The 21,330-nt window shown below is 40.3% G+C and overlaps 1 protein-coding gene across 1 annotated transcript; it reads left to right on the top strand.

Moving 5' to 3' along the window:
• Window positions 1-381: 381 nt before the first annotated feature.
• Window positions 382-15,685, top strand: LOC308096652 (extracellular calcium-sensing receptor-like; the record flags this gene model as incomplete). Its single annotated transcript, XM_080444064.1, has 11 exons — window positions 382-462; window positions 2,204-2,260; window positions 2,494-2,624; window positions 3,371-3,665; window positions 6,651-6,737; window positions 7,991-8,260; window positions 12,441-12,635; window positions 13,582-13,857; window positions 14,240-14,467; window positions 14,565-14,688; window positions 14,787-15,685. The coding sequence occupies 11 exons, from the start codon at window positions 382-384 to the stop codon at window positions 15,683-15,685; spliced, it is 2,643 nt and encodes an 880-aa protein (XP_080300190.1).
• Window positions 15,686-21,330: the final 5,645 nt, after the last annotated feature.

The raw sequence follows: 21,330 nt of genomic DNA, 5'->3' as shown, positions 1-21,330 counted from the left end.
TTTTAAAGCCCTAAATGGTCTGGATCCTGCGTATATCTGTGATATTTTAACTCCCTATAAGCCAGGCCACTGCTTGATATCACCCAGCAGGGCCCTATTGACGGTTCCAAAATCCCACCTTGTCACTAAGGGCGACCAGGGTAACTGTTGTACTGTTTATGGAATTTCTTATCTTTATTGTATGTCTACTGTTGTTATTGTAAAGCACTTTGTAACTTGTTTTTCGAAAGGTGCTATATAAATAAAGTTATTATTGTTATATAGCGTTGTTCTCTCTCTTGCCATTGTTCTCAACTTGCTTGTGTTTAGAAGTCCCCAGACGTATCGGTAGGCAGAGATGGCAACACAGCACTATACCCAGGTGGGTATGAATTACACGAGATGGGCAAGCAAAGGCAGGTACAGTATGTGTTTCCCAGTGATGACATCCGTGCCCAGGGCTATGAAATAATGGCTGAACAGGTGTGATATTAGAAAATAATTAATGTTCAGGTCTAATGAGAGGATTGAGTCTCTGGAGATCATTAACAAAACAACAAGGACACAGAAGTCCTACTGCAGCTACAGTATGTCTATTGTACAGTGTCATAACAGAGACAGGGATGGGCAACAATACATCAGTATTAACAACATACCCCAAATGTAAAATATATCTAAATAAACTACAGTACAGAAAACGGAAAGGGGGGACCACCATAATACCTCTCTCTCTATCACAGGGTGGTCTGACACATACACATAAAATGCATTTTTATTACAACGCATAACACATGGACCCCATGACACATTAAACCCAATAAGCGCTCATTGCCGCGCACTAAAGAATAAACAGAGCACACACACAGAACATGCTGAGGCATTCTGGGAAGTGCAGATTGCTGGCCTTTCCAGATTGGAATCAGATTGGAAACAGATTTTTGTGAATCAGATTTGAACCACGTTCGTTGATGGTTTGATTAAAATACGTTTTCTAAACAAGCGTCTCAGTCTGGGCGGTCCGACACTGAAGCCTGATGTACGCTTTGTTGTAGGGACGCGTTGTAGATCTGCTATTTTCGGTGACGTCTGAATGCACAAATCTGAGCTAGTCATTTGCAAATAACAGTGTGGGCAGTCAGTCCTATTAGATCTGATCCGATTTGCCTACATTGTGAACAACAAGGCCTAATAGCCCGGAGCGCTCAGTTATGCACATTTGAACTGTAACAATAGAGTGTGCACTCTATTGTTACAGGTAAAATGTGCATGATTGATGACGGCCACAGTGGAGATGTTGGAGTTGTGGGCGTAAGGCTGGGTTCCTCAGGACAGGGGTTCCCAATCTTTTTTTCTTGGAGCCCCACTTCTGGCAAAAGCAAAGCCCCCCATGTGCGTGCGCACACACACGCACGCGCGCACACGCACACACTATAGTTCTCCTACGACAATTTGCAAAAATAGCCCCACCTACAAGTTCACAACACAATGCATTGTGATGTGTTATAAGCTTTTTGGTCAGCTGTTTAAAAACAAATTTAAAGAAAACGTTTTGATCTTTTTTTACAATAATGACATGCCCAGGGGTTGAACGTAGATGAAAGGAAGTTATGATTTTGTTGCATGTAAAACATTCAAATAACAATAATAAACCATACAATGTTAAGTGTAGTACGATATCAATGTTTGCAAAACGTCATACTATACTGAAATATGTATGTCTTTTCTTTTTTTAATCTGTTTATTGGGTTTTTATCCCATTAAGACCTGAGGCCGATTCTACAAATGTATTCTAAATCCTGAATCCATTTTTCTGAAAACCTTATCTTGCTATATCAGTGGTGCTGAAACCTTTTCATGTCAAGGACCCGCAAAATGATATGTGTTTGGCCACGGACCCCCATCTGAACATATTTTGTTCCAGGGACCCCCAGAAGCAATGATTTGAGTGACAAATGTTAAAAATATATATTATGTTCAAAGATCTGCAAAAATGTTCAATATTTTTTCAAGGTTATACGCGCTATGAGCTTGTAGATCTGCTGTTTTTGAACAGCCAAAGTGTAACATAATGGTTAAAGTGGTTCAAATCTAAAATGGCACAGATGCTTTCCCAGTTTTATTTGGTTAATACGTTTCCCCCCAGATAATAAAAGGTTAATGTCATTCATGAGGATACATGCATACCCCTTACTCCCCACCTAGTGTCACCCACCCACCCACCTAGTGTCACCCAACCACCCACCCGCCCGCCTACTCTTACCAGCTGCAGAAACTGGGAAGAGTGAACGATTACGTAGTGACATAAGCTGACACTAGGGGGAGACGGCACATCACTGTGTATAAAACTTACCAACTGGACAAACAACTTGGGGAGAGGGGGGGTTAGACAGACGAGGACACATGATGAGGGCTTCTCTAGACATACACCTGCTTTCATACATGTACTTGTACTTGATATTGTTCTCCTCCTTCTCTCCTTTGTCTTCCTCGCCTTCCTCTTCTTGTGAGTTACAGGCACAGTTTAATCTCAACAGAATTTACAAGGCCGGTGACTTTATTCTGGGTGGCTTGTTCGATATTCACTCGTTGTCTGTGGTCACCGAGCTGTCTTTCACCTCCAGGCAAAAGGACCCCACTTGCTATGGGTGAGTATCACACAATACAGCAGCAAGCAAGAGAACAGGGGGGCTTGTTTTGATCAGTGGTGGAAATAGTACTACATTTCTTTACTTAAGTAAAAGTATCAATACTGCAATGTAGAAATATTCTGTTACAAGTAAAAGTCCGGAATTCAAAGTACAACAGTACTGGAATCAAAATGCACTTGAAGTACCAAATGTAGAAAGTACTCATGATGCAGAATTTCACAAGTTTTCAAATGTATAAAAAATAGCAGCTCTACAAGCTCACAATGCGTCGCATCGCGGCGCATTGTGAGCTTGTAGATCGGCTATTTTCAAATGGCCGTATAGGGTCGAAATGGTATGTGTATGTTCTGTAATAATAATCCAAATCTACGAATCTTTGAAATATTTTGTGCCATGGGACCCCTATAAGAGAAGATCTGTGTAAAAAAATAGTTCAAAAGTAACATTTCAAAATGTTTCAAGATCAGACAATATTTTTCAAAATAGCCGATCTACAAACTAACACCACGTTGCAATGCAACACGTTTTGAGCTTGTAGGTCGGTTATGTTTGAATAGCTGAAGCATAAAATATGCTTAAAGTGGTCAAACTGACTCTTATGCTTTATTAACACAATTTTGTCAGGGACCCCCTGGAACGCCCTTAACAACTGCTGTAGTCTAGCATAATAGGATGTGTTGATTACGTTGTATATTTCTACAATGACACATATTAAAGGTTACTAGTGGCATGTTGTGTGTTAGCTTTAACATCGAAGCGTTCAGATGGGCCCAGACCATGGCTTTTGCCATCAATGAGATCAACAGAGACCCCAGCCTGCTGCCCAACGTGACTCTGGGATACAGTCTCTATGACACATGTTACTCGCTCGGCATTGGATTCCATGCAGCGTTGTCCATGGTCAGTGGGAGAGAGGAGCGGTTTACACTGGATGAGAGCTGTGTTGGGTCTCCTCCAGTGCTCGGGATAGTCGGCGACGTTTCCTCAGCACTTTCTATTGACATCTCTAGTATATTAGGTTTGTACAGAGTGCCCATGGTAAGTGTCCTACTTGAAGCCACTCGTACCATCGCCAATTTGATGTTATGTTTGATTTTGGTTATTTTGTTATTTACAAAATATGATAAACAATGTAGTGTTTATTGTGCTGTGTTATGTTTTGTTTATTGAATAATTTTTGTGTTTCATAACAATGTAATCTTTTTGCAGCTTTAACCCTTTAAGACCGGGAACGCATCTGTGTGTCATTTTAGATTTCTTTGGCTATTCAAAAATAGCAGATCTACAAGCTCATAGCGCAGCACCGAGTGCCACGCTATGAGCTTGTAGATCAGCAATTTTTTTTTAATCTAGAAAATGTGTGCAATTCTTTGAATATATGTATGTTTTAAAGCGAAAAAAGATTTACTCCGATCTGTGCTTCTGGGGGGTCCCTGGAACAACATATTTTGAGATGGGGGTCCGCGGCCAAATACATATCATTTTGGGTGGTCCATGACATGAAAAAGTTGGAGCACCACTGATATAGCAACATACGTTTTTTTTAAAAAAGGATTAGGATTTAGAAGACATTTGTAGAATATCATATTCAAAGATTTGCACACATTTTCACGATGTTTCTAAAATAGCAGATCTACAAGCTCATAAGCGCGGCACTCGGTGCCGTGCTATGAGTTTGTAGATTTGCTATTTTTTAATTGCCAAAGAAATCTAAAATGACACATATGCGTTCCCGAATTGACTGAGTTGAAGACACAGAGCATATGTACGTATACTTGCAGGCGGAGCAGAGCATGTGGAGTGTTGAGGGCAGATTTTTAATGAAGCGTGAAGCAGGTTTTTAATAGGTGGGATGCAATGTATCTGTGTTACATGTTTGATTATTTGCCTGAATCTGAGAGTAGGAATCCTTACAGTCCCGTGTCCGGCCGGTCCCGTGGTCACTCAAGTACAACATCTTTTTCATTGTCGTCACCTTGCTAAACTAATGGCCTAAGTCATTTTTTGAGGAAAATTATATTTTTGCCTAAGTCAGCTCCTCATGACACTGGCCACCACTGGTAAAATTGCCCATCTCCTAATTGAAAAGGATCATGCTGTTCCCTCCCACTTTAGTATAATGGCCTAACTCCCTAGTGTGACCAAAATAGTCTTTTTTTTCTTTTTTTTTTTACAGTAAAGCCAAAAAATGTTCTAAATCAGTAAATATTTTTGCCTGAGTCAGATCTAATCCTATTTAAACCTATTTAAAGGTAGGGTAAGTGATTTGCAATTATTCAAATAATTGCAAAATGGGTCTATGTTCTGATAGAGCTCGTTACTATAGAGTGTCCTGTCCATATAAAGAGTCTCCATGTCTCTCCAGCTCTTTATAAAACAGAAAATGTATTTTGTAGTTTTTTTTTTGTTTTTGTAGTTTCATTTCCAATTTTATCCAACCAGGACACAGAACTCAATCAGGATATAGATTAAACAAGTGAAATTGGAAGTGATGACACTAAGAAATGAGCAGACAAAATTTTAACTGGAACACTATACAAATTAAGCTTAAAAATGGGTACTTTCTCCTGATTGGCTGAGATTTTGACACCTACCGAAAAATGTATTTTCTGTTTATTAAAGAGCTGGAGAGACAGGGAGACATCTGTTACTGAACAAACACTCTATAGCAATGATTACTATCAGAATATAGTATTTTAACCTTTTAACAAAATACTTTTTGTTTTAACCAAAAAATATCACTTACCCTACCTTTAAATCTCTTATGTTACATAACTGACAGACAGTGTTATTTTAATTTTAATAGTCATACTTTGTTATAAACGTTTTGGGTGAAATTATTAAGAAATATCATTTAGTTTTGTTTTGGATCAGTTTTTTAATTTTTTCTGAAAAACTTAGGCCATTAGTTTAGCAAGGTGACGTTGTGTTATTGGGGTGATGATTAAGCTATTTGGTGTGGTATTCAGAATGTTGTACAGTGTGCGTTATAACATTGTTTAACCACTTAAACCACCTCTAGACTTAGAAAACTTTACCTGAGTCGGGCTCTGTACTTGGATCACTTGTTTTTGTCTATACCGAATCTCTTTGCCAAAAATTACAGATGTACAAGTTCACAACGTGTCACCATACTTAACAATGTTGTGAGCTTGTAGATATGTCCTTTTTGGCTGATATAGCATGTGTGTGTGTGTGTGTGTGTGTGTGTGTGTGTGTGTGTGTGTGTGTGTGTGTGTGTGTGTGTGTGTGTGTGTGTGTGTGTGTGTGTGTGTGTGTGTGTGTGTGTGTGTGTTCGTGTGTGTGTGTGTGTGTGTGTGTGTGTGTTTGTGTGCGCGCGCACGCTGCGAGCGACCAGATTGACAGCGACTGTGTTTGTGCAGTGGATTAGAAGGTTATTTCTCCCCACTCCACTCCATCACATGCTCTGCTTACAGGGGAAATGCATCAGTCTCTCCTTACCTCTTCTTACCACCTTGGATTGATGCTATAGCGACCAAGATATGGCTAATATGCAGACATGTCTTGGTCACTCATGTCTTCTGTAGACAGTTTTAAAGCACAGCTCAAGACTTATTTCTTCACTCTTGCTTTTAGTTGATTCTTTTTTTTCTTCTAAATCTCTGTGTTGTTATTCATGTCTTTACTGTTTTGCTTGACTCACTGCTTTGTTTTAGCCATTATTGTAATGCCGTTGTTTTTTGCCATTGTTTTATTTTTTATGTTTAAATTGTTTTGCTCTGTAAAGCACTTACAGAGCTGCATTTATGTCATGAAAGGTGCTATATAAATCAAGTTTATTATTATTATTATTATGTTTCCTATAAAAAAAAAATCTCAACCACAAATAATGTGATTTACTGCATAGCATGTTATTTAGACGGATGCAAGGTTCATTGTTTATTTGGTGTCCTATTCTATGTATTTACCTTGTTTCATCGCTCTGGTTAAGAACGTCTGCTAAATGGCTAAATTGTATATATGTAGTATATTACAGAACACATGTTTTGTGCTTTTTTGCAGGTAAGTTACTACGCCACCTGCTCCTGCCTGAGTGACCGGAATAAGTTTCCATCCTTCTTTAGAACAGTTCCAAGTGGTGCTTTCCAGGTGAACTTCTACAAACAGCTGCTGGTATCAAGTAGTACATGTTCCACACACTTGACAAAAACACCCCTCTAGTGAGTGTAATTGATATCACCTCTCATTCGCCTGTGTGTATTACTGCTGGGGCTGAAGGTCTCTGTTGACAGCGTCAATTTAAAACAATAATTATAACTTTTCATTGTGGAATCTGTGTAGGAGATTCACTGATTTACCATTAAGTTTAAGGAACACTTCACCATTTCCAACCTCATCTTGGTCCTCACTAATGCTTGTTATGAGATTTCCAAATTTCCAAATACTCACTCTGTCGTATCATTGGTGGGCTATATGGACAGTTCAAAGACCTGCCTCAATTTGATTGATTGATTGATCAAATACTGTATTAACAGTTTGCAATTAGTACAGTGGTACGATTATACGATGATGCTAAAAGGATAACACAAAAAGGCTTGTGTCCATTGCGTCCTGTATGACAATGACTCATCATCAATGGGGATTCCAAGCTAATAGAAACTACAGCCTTTGTCTTCTTGTAAAGTTAGCATGCTGAAATAGAAAGCCATTGTTCTTGCATTAATAACACATGAAAATAAAAGTGTTGAAATTACCAAACCCACCGACCGATGATGCCACTGGTAGGCAGGTTTCTGAACTGTCCACAGCTCTCCTATTTAATAGGAGAGCTGTGTTGAGAAACAGTGTTTCTCAACCTTTTCAGGCCGTGACCCCCCAAAATCATCATATTAGAACTGGGGACGTCCCCCCCCCACCCCACCCTTATAATCACTTGGAATGTAGGAGTTGAGGCATTAAATTTTTGTATAGATATTGTAAAAATAGCAGATCTACAAGCTCACAACACCTCGCAATGTGAGGCGTTGTGAGCTTGTAGATCGGCTATTTTCTAAATGTTTTTCTCTTTCTTATATTATTTGACAATTTGGCCAAATTGACCAGTTTTTATAGTATAGTTTGTTGATTACTTTTGATGCAGTAATGATATTTTTTCTTTATTTTTCTTTTTTAGGTATTACATTGTCATTTCACTGTCATCTGGGGACCCCCCCAAAATCATGTGGGGACATGCCTACCCCTGGGGGTCTTGACCCACAGGTTGAGAACCACTGTCCTATATGAGACGCAGAGCGAGTAGACAGATATGGTGCCATCTTATAATGTAGCATTAGCGAAGACCAATTGAAAAAGGGTTATAATGTAGCCTAAACACTTCATTCTCCATTCTTTTAACCAATCAGGTGCAAGCTATGCTGCAGATCATGAGGCGGTTTGGATGGACGTGGACAGGAATGCTGTTCACCGATGACGCCTATGGCCGCGATGCAGCCAGGTCCTTCCAGTCTGAGCTGGCCCGGTCCGGTCTGGGCTGTCTGGCCTACGTGGAGGTTCTGCCCTGGGACAATGACCCAGCTGAGCTGCAGAGGATCGTCACCGCGATCAGGACGTCCACGGCTCGTGTGGTCATCGCATTTGTATACGGGAGATATATGGTTAATCTCATGGACGAGGTTGGCGGTTATGATTCACGTTATAATCTAGAGATTCATAATGATCCTTTCATATATATAAATAGCTATCCTCCTATAATCCTACAAAGCTCTGTGAGGGTGGTGTGAGGGTGGTGAGCCCAAAATCTCTTCTGCCCGGTTCTCCTCAGTGGCTGGAGCAATTGATCTGAATTTGCACACAGCCGTTGACCATTACCATGTGCACGGAACAGCGAAGCCCGTTTTTCGCTGTTTATTAGCGTTTTTGTGTTTGCTGGCTCCCGGGTTGCCAGATCATGTGCACATATCCCCCCACGGGTATGGACTAGTTATATATACTATGGGTGTAACGCAGGGGTGGGCAGCATTTATTTCCAGAGGGCCATACTGACTTCGATAAAATGAGTGAAGGGCCACACATTGTACAATTGAATTGAAACTTGAAACACATAGTGCTGAATGATGTTAAAACTGCATGAATTTGGTAGACATGCCCGACTACTTTAGAATAAGGTCCTTGCTTTCACAACAAGAATGTTCATCAACAAAATGTTGATCTTTCTTTTTCTTTTTGTATCACTCTGGGGTACTCTGTACGAGGTTACAATGAAAAGATTACATAAAACAATCCACGTCAATGCCGTATCTTATCTTATATGATATGCACCACTCCATAGGTCACTGATAAAACACATTGCATTCATTATGGACTCACGGCAGACTGTTTCACTGTTACATTAAAAACATAAAACATTTGAGTACATACGGATGGAGGAATGCAGATGTTCTCAAATGGCAAATATTAATTATGTGTTAAACACCATGTGTGGTGTTTACGGTACAGATAGGATTTGGTTCATTGCGTATTCTGCTTTGAAGCTGTAGTTCCTTTTTATTTTATATTTTTCCAGTACATTAAGGGGGGGGGGGGGGGACTTGCATAATATACAATGACATACCCCCTGCAAAGCAAAACATCTAATAAATAAAATAATAGTAAATAAAAACTGAACTTATCCAGTGCACATTCCCTCAGAAGGTCACAGCCAGTTAATTGTCAGTTTCCCATGTCAACCATATCAGAACGAAATCACACAGATTATATACGTGATATTCAACTTGATATTTAGATGAGCCGGTATTGCCAATCTTTCTTTCATTCACAACTAAGCAAGAGATTGTGAAGTGCCACAGCCAGTGGTGGAAAAAAGTATTCAAATGTTTTACTTAAGTAAAAGTATCAATACTGCAATTTAGAAGTAATCTGTTACAAGTAAAAATGTACTTGAGTGAAAGTACAAAAGTATTAGCATCAAAATGTACTTAAAGTACCAAAAGTAAAATTACTAAAATGTTTGAAAATAGCAGATCTACAAGCTCACAACGCGTCGCATCGCGACGCGTTGTGAGGTTGTAGATCTGCTATTTTCAAATAGCCTAGGAGTAAAATAGGGCTAAAGTGGTTAATGTATGTTTTATAATGTAATAATTTATATCTGCAAAGTAACTAGTAACTAAAGTTTTAAAATATTTGTAGTGGAGTAAAAGTACAATATTTGCCTCTGAGATGTAATGGAGTAGAAGTTAAAGTATTGAACATTGGAAATACTCCAGTAAAGTACAGTACTTAGTAAAGTAAATGTACTCTACTTTACACCACTGGCCACAGCACTACCTCCTTAAGTCCCCCTGCCAGATTTGTAGCCTGGAAACCAGACGAATATGCCAGTGCAAAACATTTTTTTTAAAAAGCCCTCTACGCCGTGATATTAGTCTGGCCATGCCAGGCTACCATATTTGTGCTTGTGTGTGTTGGTTGAAAATAGAGTTTGTAGAACATGGCTTGCCATATATTCCACTCTGTATATCTATCCATTCATCAGTCATGAGTGCTGAGCAGCAGAGCAGATGCCTTGGAAAAGACAGCAGTGATATATTCACATTCACGTGGTGCCGTTTCAAATGAGCGAACATGTTTGCCGTGTTGCCAGCAGCATACCCGATTGCTGGCACATTGCTTTCATCTTATCCACTTCTCCGTTGTTGTGTTTCACAGAGAAACCCCAAGTCTTTTCAAATTCTTGATTCTCGGCTCCAACATGACTGACTTCAGGGCTAAACTGTGCCGTCTTTCAGTGTTGATTTTGTCGACTAAAACTATGACGAAAAATGTTCGTCGACTACCTTTTTTCACTGACGAGAACTAAATAAAAACGAAATAAAAACTGAGCTACGATGACTAAAACTATGACTAAATATTGACAATTTCGTCAACAAATAAAAACTAGACTAAAATGCTAGTGAGGGACTAGTGGAGAAGAGATCCAGTGGAACTAAAAGACAAGTCATTTTATGTGTGGCTGCGCTTGGGTGTTGTGCTCTGAAAATAGCAGATCTACAAGCTCACAACGCGTCGCGCTGCGACGCGTTGTGAGCTTGTAGATCGGCTATTTTCAGCATGCAACCAAGTGTAAAATCAGCCGTTACGACGTCATCAATTCACCGCCAAAATACATTTTAGTCGACTAAATCAACTGTAGATTTAGTCGACTATAATCTCATAATATTTAGTTGACTAAAACTAGACAGTAAAACATTTCAGATGACTAAAATATGACTAAAACTAAATGGAATCTTATTCAAAAGACTATGACTAAAACTAAATCAACATCTAAGTCAAAATCAACACTGCCCTCTTTGTAGTGTGCTGTACATTGTACATGTATATACAGCTTGCTGTGTATCGTGTGCTCGCTTATCACTCGGGCGCGACTCGCGAGCCTCAAGGCTTCACTGTCGTGGCGTGCCTGCCTTGTTTTCTAGTGGTTTAAGGACATTGAGACGACAAAAACAATTCATGGCTGTACTGGGTCCGGTCCCGGGCCGTATGTTGCCCATGTGTGGTATACAGTGTTTAGTCGGCCCTTTGACCATCTCAATCCGGCCCGCCAAGTATATGTTTATGGTTTTGAGACAAATTTATTTAACTCCAATAATAGTAATTAATATTTGCCATTTGAGAACATCTGCATTCCTTCATCCTTATGTACTCAAATGTTTTATGTTTTTAATGTAACAGTGAAACAGTCTGCCGTGAGTCCATATATAATGAATGCAATGTGATTGCAATGTGTTTTATCAGTGACCTATGGAGTGTCAAATAAGATAAGATACGGCATTGACGTGGGTTGTTTTATGTAATCTTTTCATTGTAACCTCGTACAGAGTACACCAGAGTGATACAAAAAGATAAAGAAAGATCAACATTTTTTTGATGAACCTTCTCGTTGTGAAAGCAAGGACCTTATTCTAAAGTAGTCTGGCATGTCTACCAAATTCATGCAGTTTTAACATCATTCAGCACTATGTGTTTCAACTTTCAATTCAATTGTACAATGTGTGGCCCTTCACTCATTTTATCGAAGTCAGTATGGCCCTCTGGAAATAAATGCTGCCCACCCCTGCTGTATACTGTATAATGGTTCATTACAAATGTAGCGTGTGTGTGTGTGTGTGTGTGTGTGTGTGTGTGTGTGTGTGTGTGTGTATCAATGTTGATTTTGACAGCGAATTTTGATTTAGTTTTAGTCACAGTCTTTTGAATAAAATTCCATATAGTTTTAGTCATGTTTTAGTCATCTGAAATGTTTTAGTTTTTGTCTAGTTTTAGTCGACTAAATATCATACGATTATAGTCGATTAAATCTTCAGTTGATTTAGTCGACTAAAATGTATTTTGGCGGTGTCTTGATGGCGTCGTAAAGCCTGATTTTACACTTGGTTGCATGCTGAAAATAGCAGATCTACAAGCTCACAACGCATCGCGCTGCGACGCGTTGTGAGCTTGTAGTTCTGCTATTTTCAGAGTGCTACACCCGAGCGCAACCAAAGATAAAATGACTTGTCTTTTAGTTCTACTGGATCTCTTCTCCACTAGTCCCTCCCAAACATTTTAGTCTAGTTTTTATTTGTTGTCAATATATTTAGTCTTAGTTTAGTTTTTATTTAGTTTTTGTCAGTGAAAAAAGGTAGTCGGTAGGTTTTTCAACCTAGTTTTAGTCGACAAAATCAACACTGGTGTGTGTGTGTGTGTGTGTGTGTGTGTGTGTGTGTGTGTGTGTATATATATATATATATATATATATATATATATATATATATATATATATACACATACACACACACATACGTATATCAACAGGTGGTAAAACAGAATGTGAAAGGTGTGCAGTGGATAGCTGATTTGGGCTGGGTGACAGATCCTAATTTCCAGACTCCTCGCCTCATGCCGTACCTGGCGGGCACCCTGGGTGTTGCCGTTCGTCGTGGAGAGATACCAGGTCTCAAGGACTTCTTGTTACAAATACACCCTGACAACAGACATGAGAATACCATAGTGAGTCTTTTGTTTAAATTAGTATTTCAGCTCTAGTTGTTTCTAACTGATGTCTGTTGTTAAATAATCACAATGTATAATACTAGAGGTCCGGGCGCCCTGCCCCCTAGCCGTGCACGGGGCTCTAGTGAGGGCTGGCTTATTAGTCACAATGTATTATATGTGCGCTTTGTTTTCTTTTTTCCCCCTTGTCATCCCAATTTAGTTGTTATACCATTAATTCCTCCCCACAAACATGTGTGTGTTGTCACTGCTGTCGCATCCTACTGACTCACCTGCCATTGAGGAGCCCTCAACGGGAGGACATAGTAGAGTTTTCGTCCTACTCCTCCCGCCCAACACTCCCCGCTGACAGGTGCTGCCCCCCAGCCTGTAGGAATACGTGCAGCAGTGACAAATATGTCACAAATATGCTCCCTGCCTGATTTCCCTCCCCTGAACACGGGCCAATTGTGTTCATATAGAACAGTGGTTCTCAACTTGTGGGTCTGGACCCCAAGGAGTTCCCCAGATGACAGTGAAGTGACAATTTAAGGACTTTTAAGACATTTTTAATACCTAAAAGAAAATAAAAAGACCACCACTGCATCAAACATAATCAACAAGCTACTATAAAAACAATGGCCAAATTGTCAAATAATTGGACAATTTTGACAACATTTGAAAATAGCAGATCTACAAGCTCTACAAGCTACAAGCTTGTAGATCGGCTATTTTGACAATATTTATCTCTGGAACTGAGTCAAACTAAATGTAATGCCTCAACTCCTACAAAAGGTGCTTATCAGGTGGGGTGTCCCCAGTTCAAATATGATTATTTTGGGGGGTCAATGGCCTGAAAAGGTTGAGAACCACTGATATAGACGCTCGACAAAGCCGGATGCACCACGGCGGATTCAAACCCACCTATTATATCTATGCTTAAGTCCTCATTGTGTTTCTTCAGGTGAGGCAGTTTTGGGAGAACGCATTTGGGTGTAAATTTGCACCCCTTCCGTCAGGGTGGGTGGATGCTGGTGGAGGGGTGTGCACCGGACAAGAGGACCTCAGAACCGCAGAAACTACCCTGTTGGAAGTGTCTGAGCTCAGGCTAGAGTATAATGTGTACAAGGCTGTGTACGCTCTGGCCCATGCCCTCCATGACATGTTGCAGTGTGAGCCAGGAAGAGGGCCTTTCACTGGGCACAGATGTGCCAGTTTGCAGACAATACAGCCATGGCAGGTGTAACATAGTTTACTTAATATCAACGGTTCTAGTTAGATGAAAATGTTGAATAATAATGAATAAGTAAATATATTGGTAAACAATAAGGGGGGAAAATGTCATCCATAGTTGATGAAAAATATATACTTAATTTTCTTACAATGATTTATAGTCATACTAATTATGTGGCAGTGTTTGGACACAGATCATGATTGTAATGCTGAAAAGAAAAATATATATAATGCCTTTTCTAATGGCCAGATTTATTCATGCAAATACTGCAGGAGTGTAAATACAACAACAGACCCTGTCAATGTAGGTACTATGTACTGTATATTGTATACACATTATATTTAAGGTCTATTGCTCTTCAAAACAATTTGCGCATCACCATTTCTAGCTTATGTATTACCTGGAAAAGATCAACTTCACCACATCATTTGGTGATCGTGTATCATTTGATGAGAATGGTGATCCTATACCAATCTATGATGTCATGAACTGGGCGTGGCTCCCTGATGGAAGCACGAAGGTTCAAAATGTGGGTGTGGTCAAGAAGTCAGCCTCCGGAGATGAAGAACTCATCGTCCATGAAGACAGAATATTCTGGAACTTTGAATCCACAAAGGTCAATTTGGCTTTCTTGAATAGCTCATGTCAAGCTCAGGGTGCAAATGTAATTTAGTTCAGACTGAAATTGATCATTACGTTATTTTCCTCTGTAGGCACCTCAGTCAGTGTGCAGTGAGAGCTGTTCAGGTGGAACCCGTGTGGCGAGAAGGAAAGGAGAACCTGTCTGCTGCTTTGACTGCATTGCTTGTTCTGAGGGAGAGATCAGCAATGAAACTGGTATTGGTATTGGTTTACATTACGTGGCAATGTACAGTAGGTTATCTTTAGAACGATGTTGTACTTGTCTGTCCCTTTAATACTGCCCTCTTTGTTAGACTCTACAGAGTGCACCAGCTGTCCAGAGGACTTCTGGTCCAGTCCCCAGCGAGACCATTGTGTCCCAAAGAGCATGGAGTTCCTCTCCTACCACGAGGCCCTGGGTATCTCCTTGACCACCATCTCATTATTTGGCACCCTTACTTGTGCCATCGTCCTGGGAATCTTCATCTATCATCGAAGCACACCCATGGTGCGCGCCAACAACTCAGAACTCAGCTTCCTTCTCTTGTTGTCACTCAAACTATGTTTCTTGTGTTCACTCCTGTTCATCGGCCGTCCCAAGCTCTGGACTTGTCAGCTCAGGCACGCAGCATTTGGGATCAGCTTTGTGCTGAGTGTCTCGTGTATCCTGGTAAAGACTATGGTGGTGTTGGCCGTGTTCAAGGCCTCCAAGCCTGGGGGTGCAGACATTATGAAGTGGTTCGGTGCCATGCAGCAGAGAGGAACAGTTATGGTTCTTACTTTCATCCAGGCAATAATTTGCACAGCCTGGCTTGTGTCTGCCTCACCAGCTCCTCATAAAAACACACAATACCACAGTGATAAGATAGTCTATGAGTGTGCGGTGGGATCAACAGTTGGTTTTGCAGTGTTACTGGGTTATATTGGTTTACTGGCACTCCTCAGCTTCCTCCTAGCATTCATGGCCAGGAATCTTCCGGACAACTTCAATGAAGCCAAGTTCATCACTTTCAGCATGTTGATCTTCTGTGCCGTGTGGATAGCCTTCATCCCAGCATACATCAGCTCTCCGGGCAAATATGCGGATGTAGTGGAGGTATTTGCCATATTGGCATCTAGTTTTGGTCTATTGATGGCACTATTTGGCCCAAAGTGTTATACCATCCTGCTGAGACCTGAGAGAAACACTAAGAAGTCCATAATGGGTCGATGAACCACCAAGACATAGCAGCAGTATAGCAAGAATATAAATTATTTGAAAACTTTTACATTTTATGTAATCAACACAGAATCAAACTTGCACCAGGAAAGAGAAATACAAGTTGACTCATCAGTCAGTGAGTGACCTATTGTTAGACCTTCCAGAAAAACGCAGGGCAAAGATCCTTGATTATGCGGGCTAAAACTCTTGATTATGCGATGAATTATGTGTTTTTTGCAATTTTATGCGGTGAAATTGCGGGAAGTTGCGAAATATGCGGAAAGTTGTGAAATATGCGGCAATATGCGAAATATGCGATGTGCGAAAAGTTGTGAAAAATGAAAATATGTGAAAGGTTGCGAAATATGCGATGCGAAGCGCATATTATGCGATGCGATGCGATGCGCATGTTATGCGATGCGATGCAGCCTTTTTGAAAAAACTTTACCCCCGCATAATTATGCGCCATTTTGATTATTGTGCGGTAAATTCTGCGATCGCATAATCGCATTTTTCTGGAGGGTCTATATTGTAAAGCCCTGTGTCCAGCCCTGTGTCCAACGTTCTAATGTTCATTTCACAACGGCTACTGGCAATTGGCCTATAGACTAGTAGAATTAAAGAGTTACAGTATATCTACAGTGTACGTGCTCATCATTTAGCAAGTAATAACTAATTCGGCATGGAATTAGTTACTTGTTCGAATAAGACCAACCTCATTTGCTAGCCAGAAAGATACATTAATTTTCAATTGATGATGTCATTTCTCACATCTGAAATGTTGTGAAATCTACACACAGGGGGGTGCGGGAAGTCTAGGCAAAAGATAGAATGAGACTAAACCATTAAACATTTTAACTTTTCCATGCAGTGCTCCCACTGTTTTATAGCTGTGGCAATACATATCTCTGCTGTCCAGCGCGAACCTGCTAACTCCAAAACGCTCATTGTTCAGGAAACAAAAAAACAAAATATACGTTTTTCAGGAAATGAAGAAAACCTTATATTTTTAAAACAAAGCAATACTGCCTCATCAAAGTTGGTATAGTGACTTTATATATTGTCAGATACTTGCATGTGTCATTATATTATCAACACTTTTACCAAATCGCGGGTAAATCAACACTTTACCCAGCGCAAGTGGAGTTAGTAGTTTCAGACGAGCAGAAATCAAGCTGAAGTGGAGTTAGGTGTCCAAACAACAATAGCTCCACTCGCTGCTGAGGGAGAGGTTTCAAAAGGGTAGAAATTCCCAAAAGCTAACAATGGATCTCCAAGCTCACAATGCATCACAACAGCGTGTGAATTAATGCCCTGATGCTTCATGACACTTATTATATAGGCCTACAATAATAAACAGGACTTTAAATATTACAATAACTTCTGCAAAGAGGTAGTAGAACTAGCGCGACAGAAATGCTATGAACGCCTTTCTTCTTGTCACATTACTCTCCTCATTAAACACTTCATAGATTTTAGAAATATAATTACTTGTTTTCATAACATAAGCGTCAGTGCTAAGTTTGATAAACAGGTACACTGCATAGTTTTAACAGACTACGGGGAGTTTGTAACGTGATCCTCCTCCTCGTTCACTGCGCAGCGCGCTCTACTCTGTGAAAAAGGCAGCACTGGAGAGGTGAGGGGGGAGTTGTTTGTTTTTGACGGACAGTTTGAGGATCCAATGGAGTTGGGAGTTTTCGTAAGACGCGCTTTTTAATACTTTTCATTGGTTCAAATGTTTTGATTTTTTTACACAGACGTAAAGGGTGTTCAATAGCGTTGATTTATGAAAAAAATATAAAAAATGAAAATGGAGTTAGCTGGTTCGTCCTGGACACCGACGATATGTTGCAAACTTCAATGAAGGAATCCAAATCAGTGTGGCTTGAGATTTGCATTTTACAGGACATTCTGGAACTGCACTTGAAGCAGTTTGTCTGCATCACTCTACAATACAGGATGTATTGGCTTCCTCTTTGACTGACAATTAAATACTGTAACTGGACTAAAAAGAGAATAATACATAAATAGTCGTGTTATAAGAGTGGCACTTCAGTGGCAAAAGTTACAATTATCAACACATTGTCAATGCTCCAAATAAAGAATAATGACAAGATCAGCCTGTAGACATATTTCCTTAATAATGAATCGTGTTATTTAGTTCATCAGAGAATAACACAGAGAATAACAGAATCAACAATTGACATAACCTAGGTTCAGTGCTTGTTGCGAACGCGGAAGGAGGCGCCTCCGACCAAGTGGAGCTTACTATGTAAACCTGCTCGGGTTGTGTGTGTGTGTCTCTGTCTGTCTGTCTGTCTGTGTGCATGCAGTACCTATGTAGAGGGCGCCAGAGTGCAGGAATTTAGACAATACACACACACACACACACACACACACACACACACACACACACACACACACACACACACATCTCCCCATCACAGTGAAATAACACGGATTACAAGTCCGTAAATACACAATATTTTCGAGCTGCGTTCGCTTCCAGCGTTCGCGCGTCTTACTTGTTTAAAAGTACCTGAGGGTTACTAGCATCAGTGTTCAACGAAAGACAATTACTGCAAAGGAACTCCTGAATCTGATAACAAACTTTTAAACTATGGTAGCCATTGTAAATATGAAATGATTCTATACTGAGCAACTGCATGGCCCTTGTCTCACCTAAAATATTATCAGACACAGTTTTTTTGTTGCCTGGAACAAGGGTCTTTTAAATTCCTGCACGTGTCAAAATGGACAGAGCTAGACCCACCTAAAACACCCATGTTGAGTTGTCAACAACAGATGATACTTACATTCTACAAGTTGGCCTATTGATTCTATCATCTATGTTATTTCTATGGTTGTGTGTCTAAAAGAGCACCAACACATAATACCACCATAATAATCAAGTGATTTATTCTATTCCTGGGGAATCAGACAACATTCCCAAATAAATTAGTTTAAAAGTTACCAGTCCATGCCAATGTTGTATATGAATTTGTTCTAAATTACAAAATGACTGTCCTTGTTCGTCAGGGCTGGTATGGCCGGCTCCAGAGGACTGGACTCATGAAGAAGAACTTTTGCTCTTAGATCGTACAAGAAAAGGAGAGACAAAGAGACCTCAAGAAGGTCCAACAGGATCGTATTTATTTTCCAAAGAATAATAATTCCAAATAAATGGAACTATGAAGGTACAGCAGTTAACTCCTGAACCTTGATTAGATCAATGACTATTATTCCTACTTTGCTGTTGTCTTCCTTCTCTCAGTGATGCAAATGTAACTTTGCTTAATCAGATCACATGATCCCTTCACAGCCTTTATGATTAACTGCCTCTCTTCATGTAAACATAGAGATAGATCTCTGACTTCCCCCATTGAAGGAATTGCACACTGAAACATATAAAATGACAGGGAGACACCAGAGATGTGTCAGTGAGCTGGTCCTTGTTGATGAAACTTCATAGCCTGTCTTTATACTTCCTCTGTCTCTCCAGACCTACATCAGGATTTCCACATTGAAACAGGTAAGACACTGACCTCTTCTCTTTTAGTGACATGTAGATGGGAAAGTGTGACCTAACCGGTGACACTTCCTATGAATCCTGTCTATAATACCTTATACAGTAAACATACTTTAAAATGCATTATAAGCTGCTTATAACACTGTATGAGAACTCATAAATACGCATGATGCTTTCTAACAAAAATCATAGCACATTATAAATAATGTAATATAGACTTTTTCAAGTATCATAACTACTGGTCACTTAGGGCGGATTCAGACTATGGTCCCGGGTGCGCACCCCGGACCACATGGCAGATGTTGTGGTAGTGTGAACGTAGCGAACCGTTCCCCGTAACGCATCACCGTACCGTACCCGAAACCACCTGGGGAGGTAGCCTCGGGTCCGATTGCTGCGGAGCAGTGCGGACTCGGGAACGGAACGCGGCAGTGTGAATCCATCCGTACCAAGACAAGGAAGTGGACTGCTAATCATGTATCATTTATATATTTTTATAATGACGCATTATTTTAGCTGGGTTATACCTTCTCATAGTTCTACTTGAATGTTGACAAGAAAAAATAATAGTGTTTGAGTAGCGCGAGCCGTGAAAAATAATAAACAAAAAACACATGTGTAGTGAACGTATATATAAGGATAAATATGCCAAGGATTAGTCGGTGACGTCACTGCTAAAATACCAAGGATGCATTAGTGACGTCGCTATCATATTGATAATAACAGAGACGCGAGAGACGACGTTACATTTTGAGGTTTCAAAGACCAACGCACACACTGCTTTGGTTGTGTATTGTTGTTCTGTTATTATTATAACTCAAGACAACATCAGGAACACAGTCAAACTTTATTTTTCACTTTGCACTCTGACAAGTCACTCTTCTTCTGTGAATGACATTCTCTAGCTCCCAAAGCCCCATAGTCAACAGTGCCCCCACTAAATTAAATGGTCGCGGGTGTGCAAGAATCTTGGCCAATGTGATAGAGTTCTCAAATTCTACCCGAACCCGACCCGACCCGGCCCGACCCGACGTTTTCGGGCCGAGCCGGGCCTCAAAAGTATGCTAATTGGTCGGGCCGAGCCGAGCCTCGGGCTCCATGAAAAAAAAAAAAATTAATGATTTTTTAAAAATATTTAATTTTTTTTATAATATATTTTTTAATTCTGTTCTGTCTGAATGTGTATTTATCTATTATGAAGATGGCGCTGACGGCGCTGACTTACTGGCGTTAACTTGCACTGTGCTGCTCACGCTCATGGCTCAGGCAGCAGAGCGAGAGAGAGTAAAAAAAAAAGCGATTCAGGGCGAGCGTTCCGGTGGTAAACAGAACACTCGCCACAAAACACACTCGCCCCCATTCATTTCGTGGACAGAGGCCGCCGGATTAGACCCGGGGCGAGTGTGTCTTGGGCGTTCTTGCAATCCATTTCCGCATATTATGTAGCCATGGTTCACGTTCATGTTTCAGGGCTACCGCATGATGCATCCATATCATTTTTAATACAAAAACCCACGTCAATTTCGGTCTACAGTACACCAGCCTTCAACAATAGTGTACATTCAGTGGTCAGGTTCGTTCAGAAATCAATGGACCCTTCTCCCTGTCACGACCGTCATGGATGAACTTCAACCTGGTGTTTGCACTTTCTCCATTTATGGCCCGTACATCTACATGAACATTCATATTTCAAATATAAAGTGCTTATCCCATGGCCACGGATGTTACATTTATGTACGGGGCGGGCTCTCAGAAGTACCCGTATCATCCGTATTGTTCAATAAAAAGCATTTTAATCTGATCGGTGGCCATTTTCTCCATGCGCTTTCAACAAAGCCACCCTATCGGTTTGTAGGTGTATTGCACTCTGATACATTATGAGAAAATGGCCACTGATCGGATTAAAATACTTTTTATTGAACAATACAGAATATACGGGTACTTTTGAGAGTCCCGTGCATAATTTCAACATCCGTGGCCATGGGGTAAGCACTTTATATTTGAAATCTGAACGTTTATATAGATGTACGGACTGTAAATGGAGAAAGTGCAAACACCAGGTTAAAGTTGATCCATGACTAACAGGAGTTTTCATGTACCGCAGGGTAAGACTGCCAGGAGCAGT

Source organism: Gymnoscopelus braueri (genome assembly GCF_963280865.1).
Source record: "Gymnoscopelus braueri genome assembly, chromosome: 2".
NCBI classification, from domain to species: Eukaryota; Metazoa; Chordata; class Actinopteri; order Myctophiformes; family Myctophidae; genus Gymnoscopelus; species Gymnoscopelus braueri.
The sequence above is the reverse complement of the archived record's forward strand: the minus strand, read 5'-3'. Positions and strand labels throughout refer to the sequence as shown.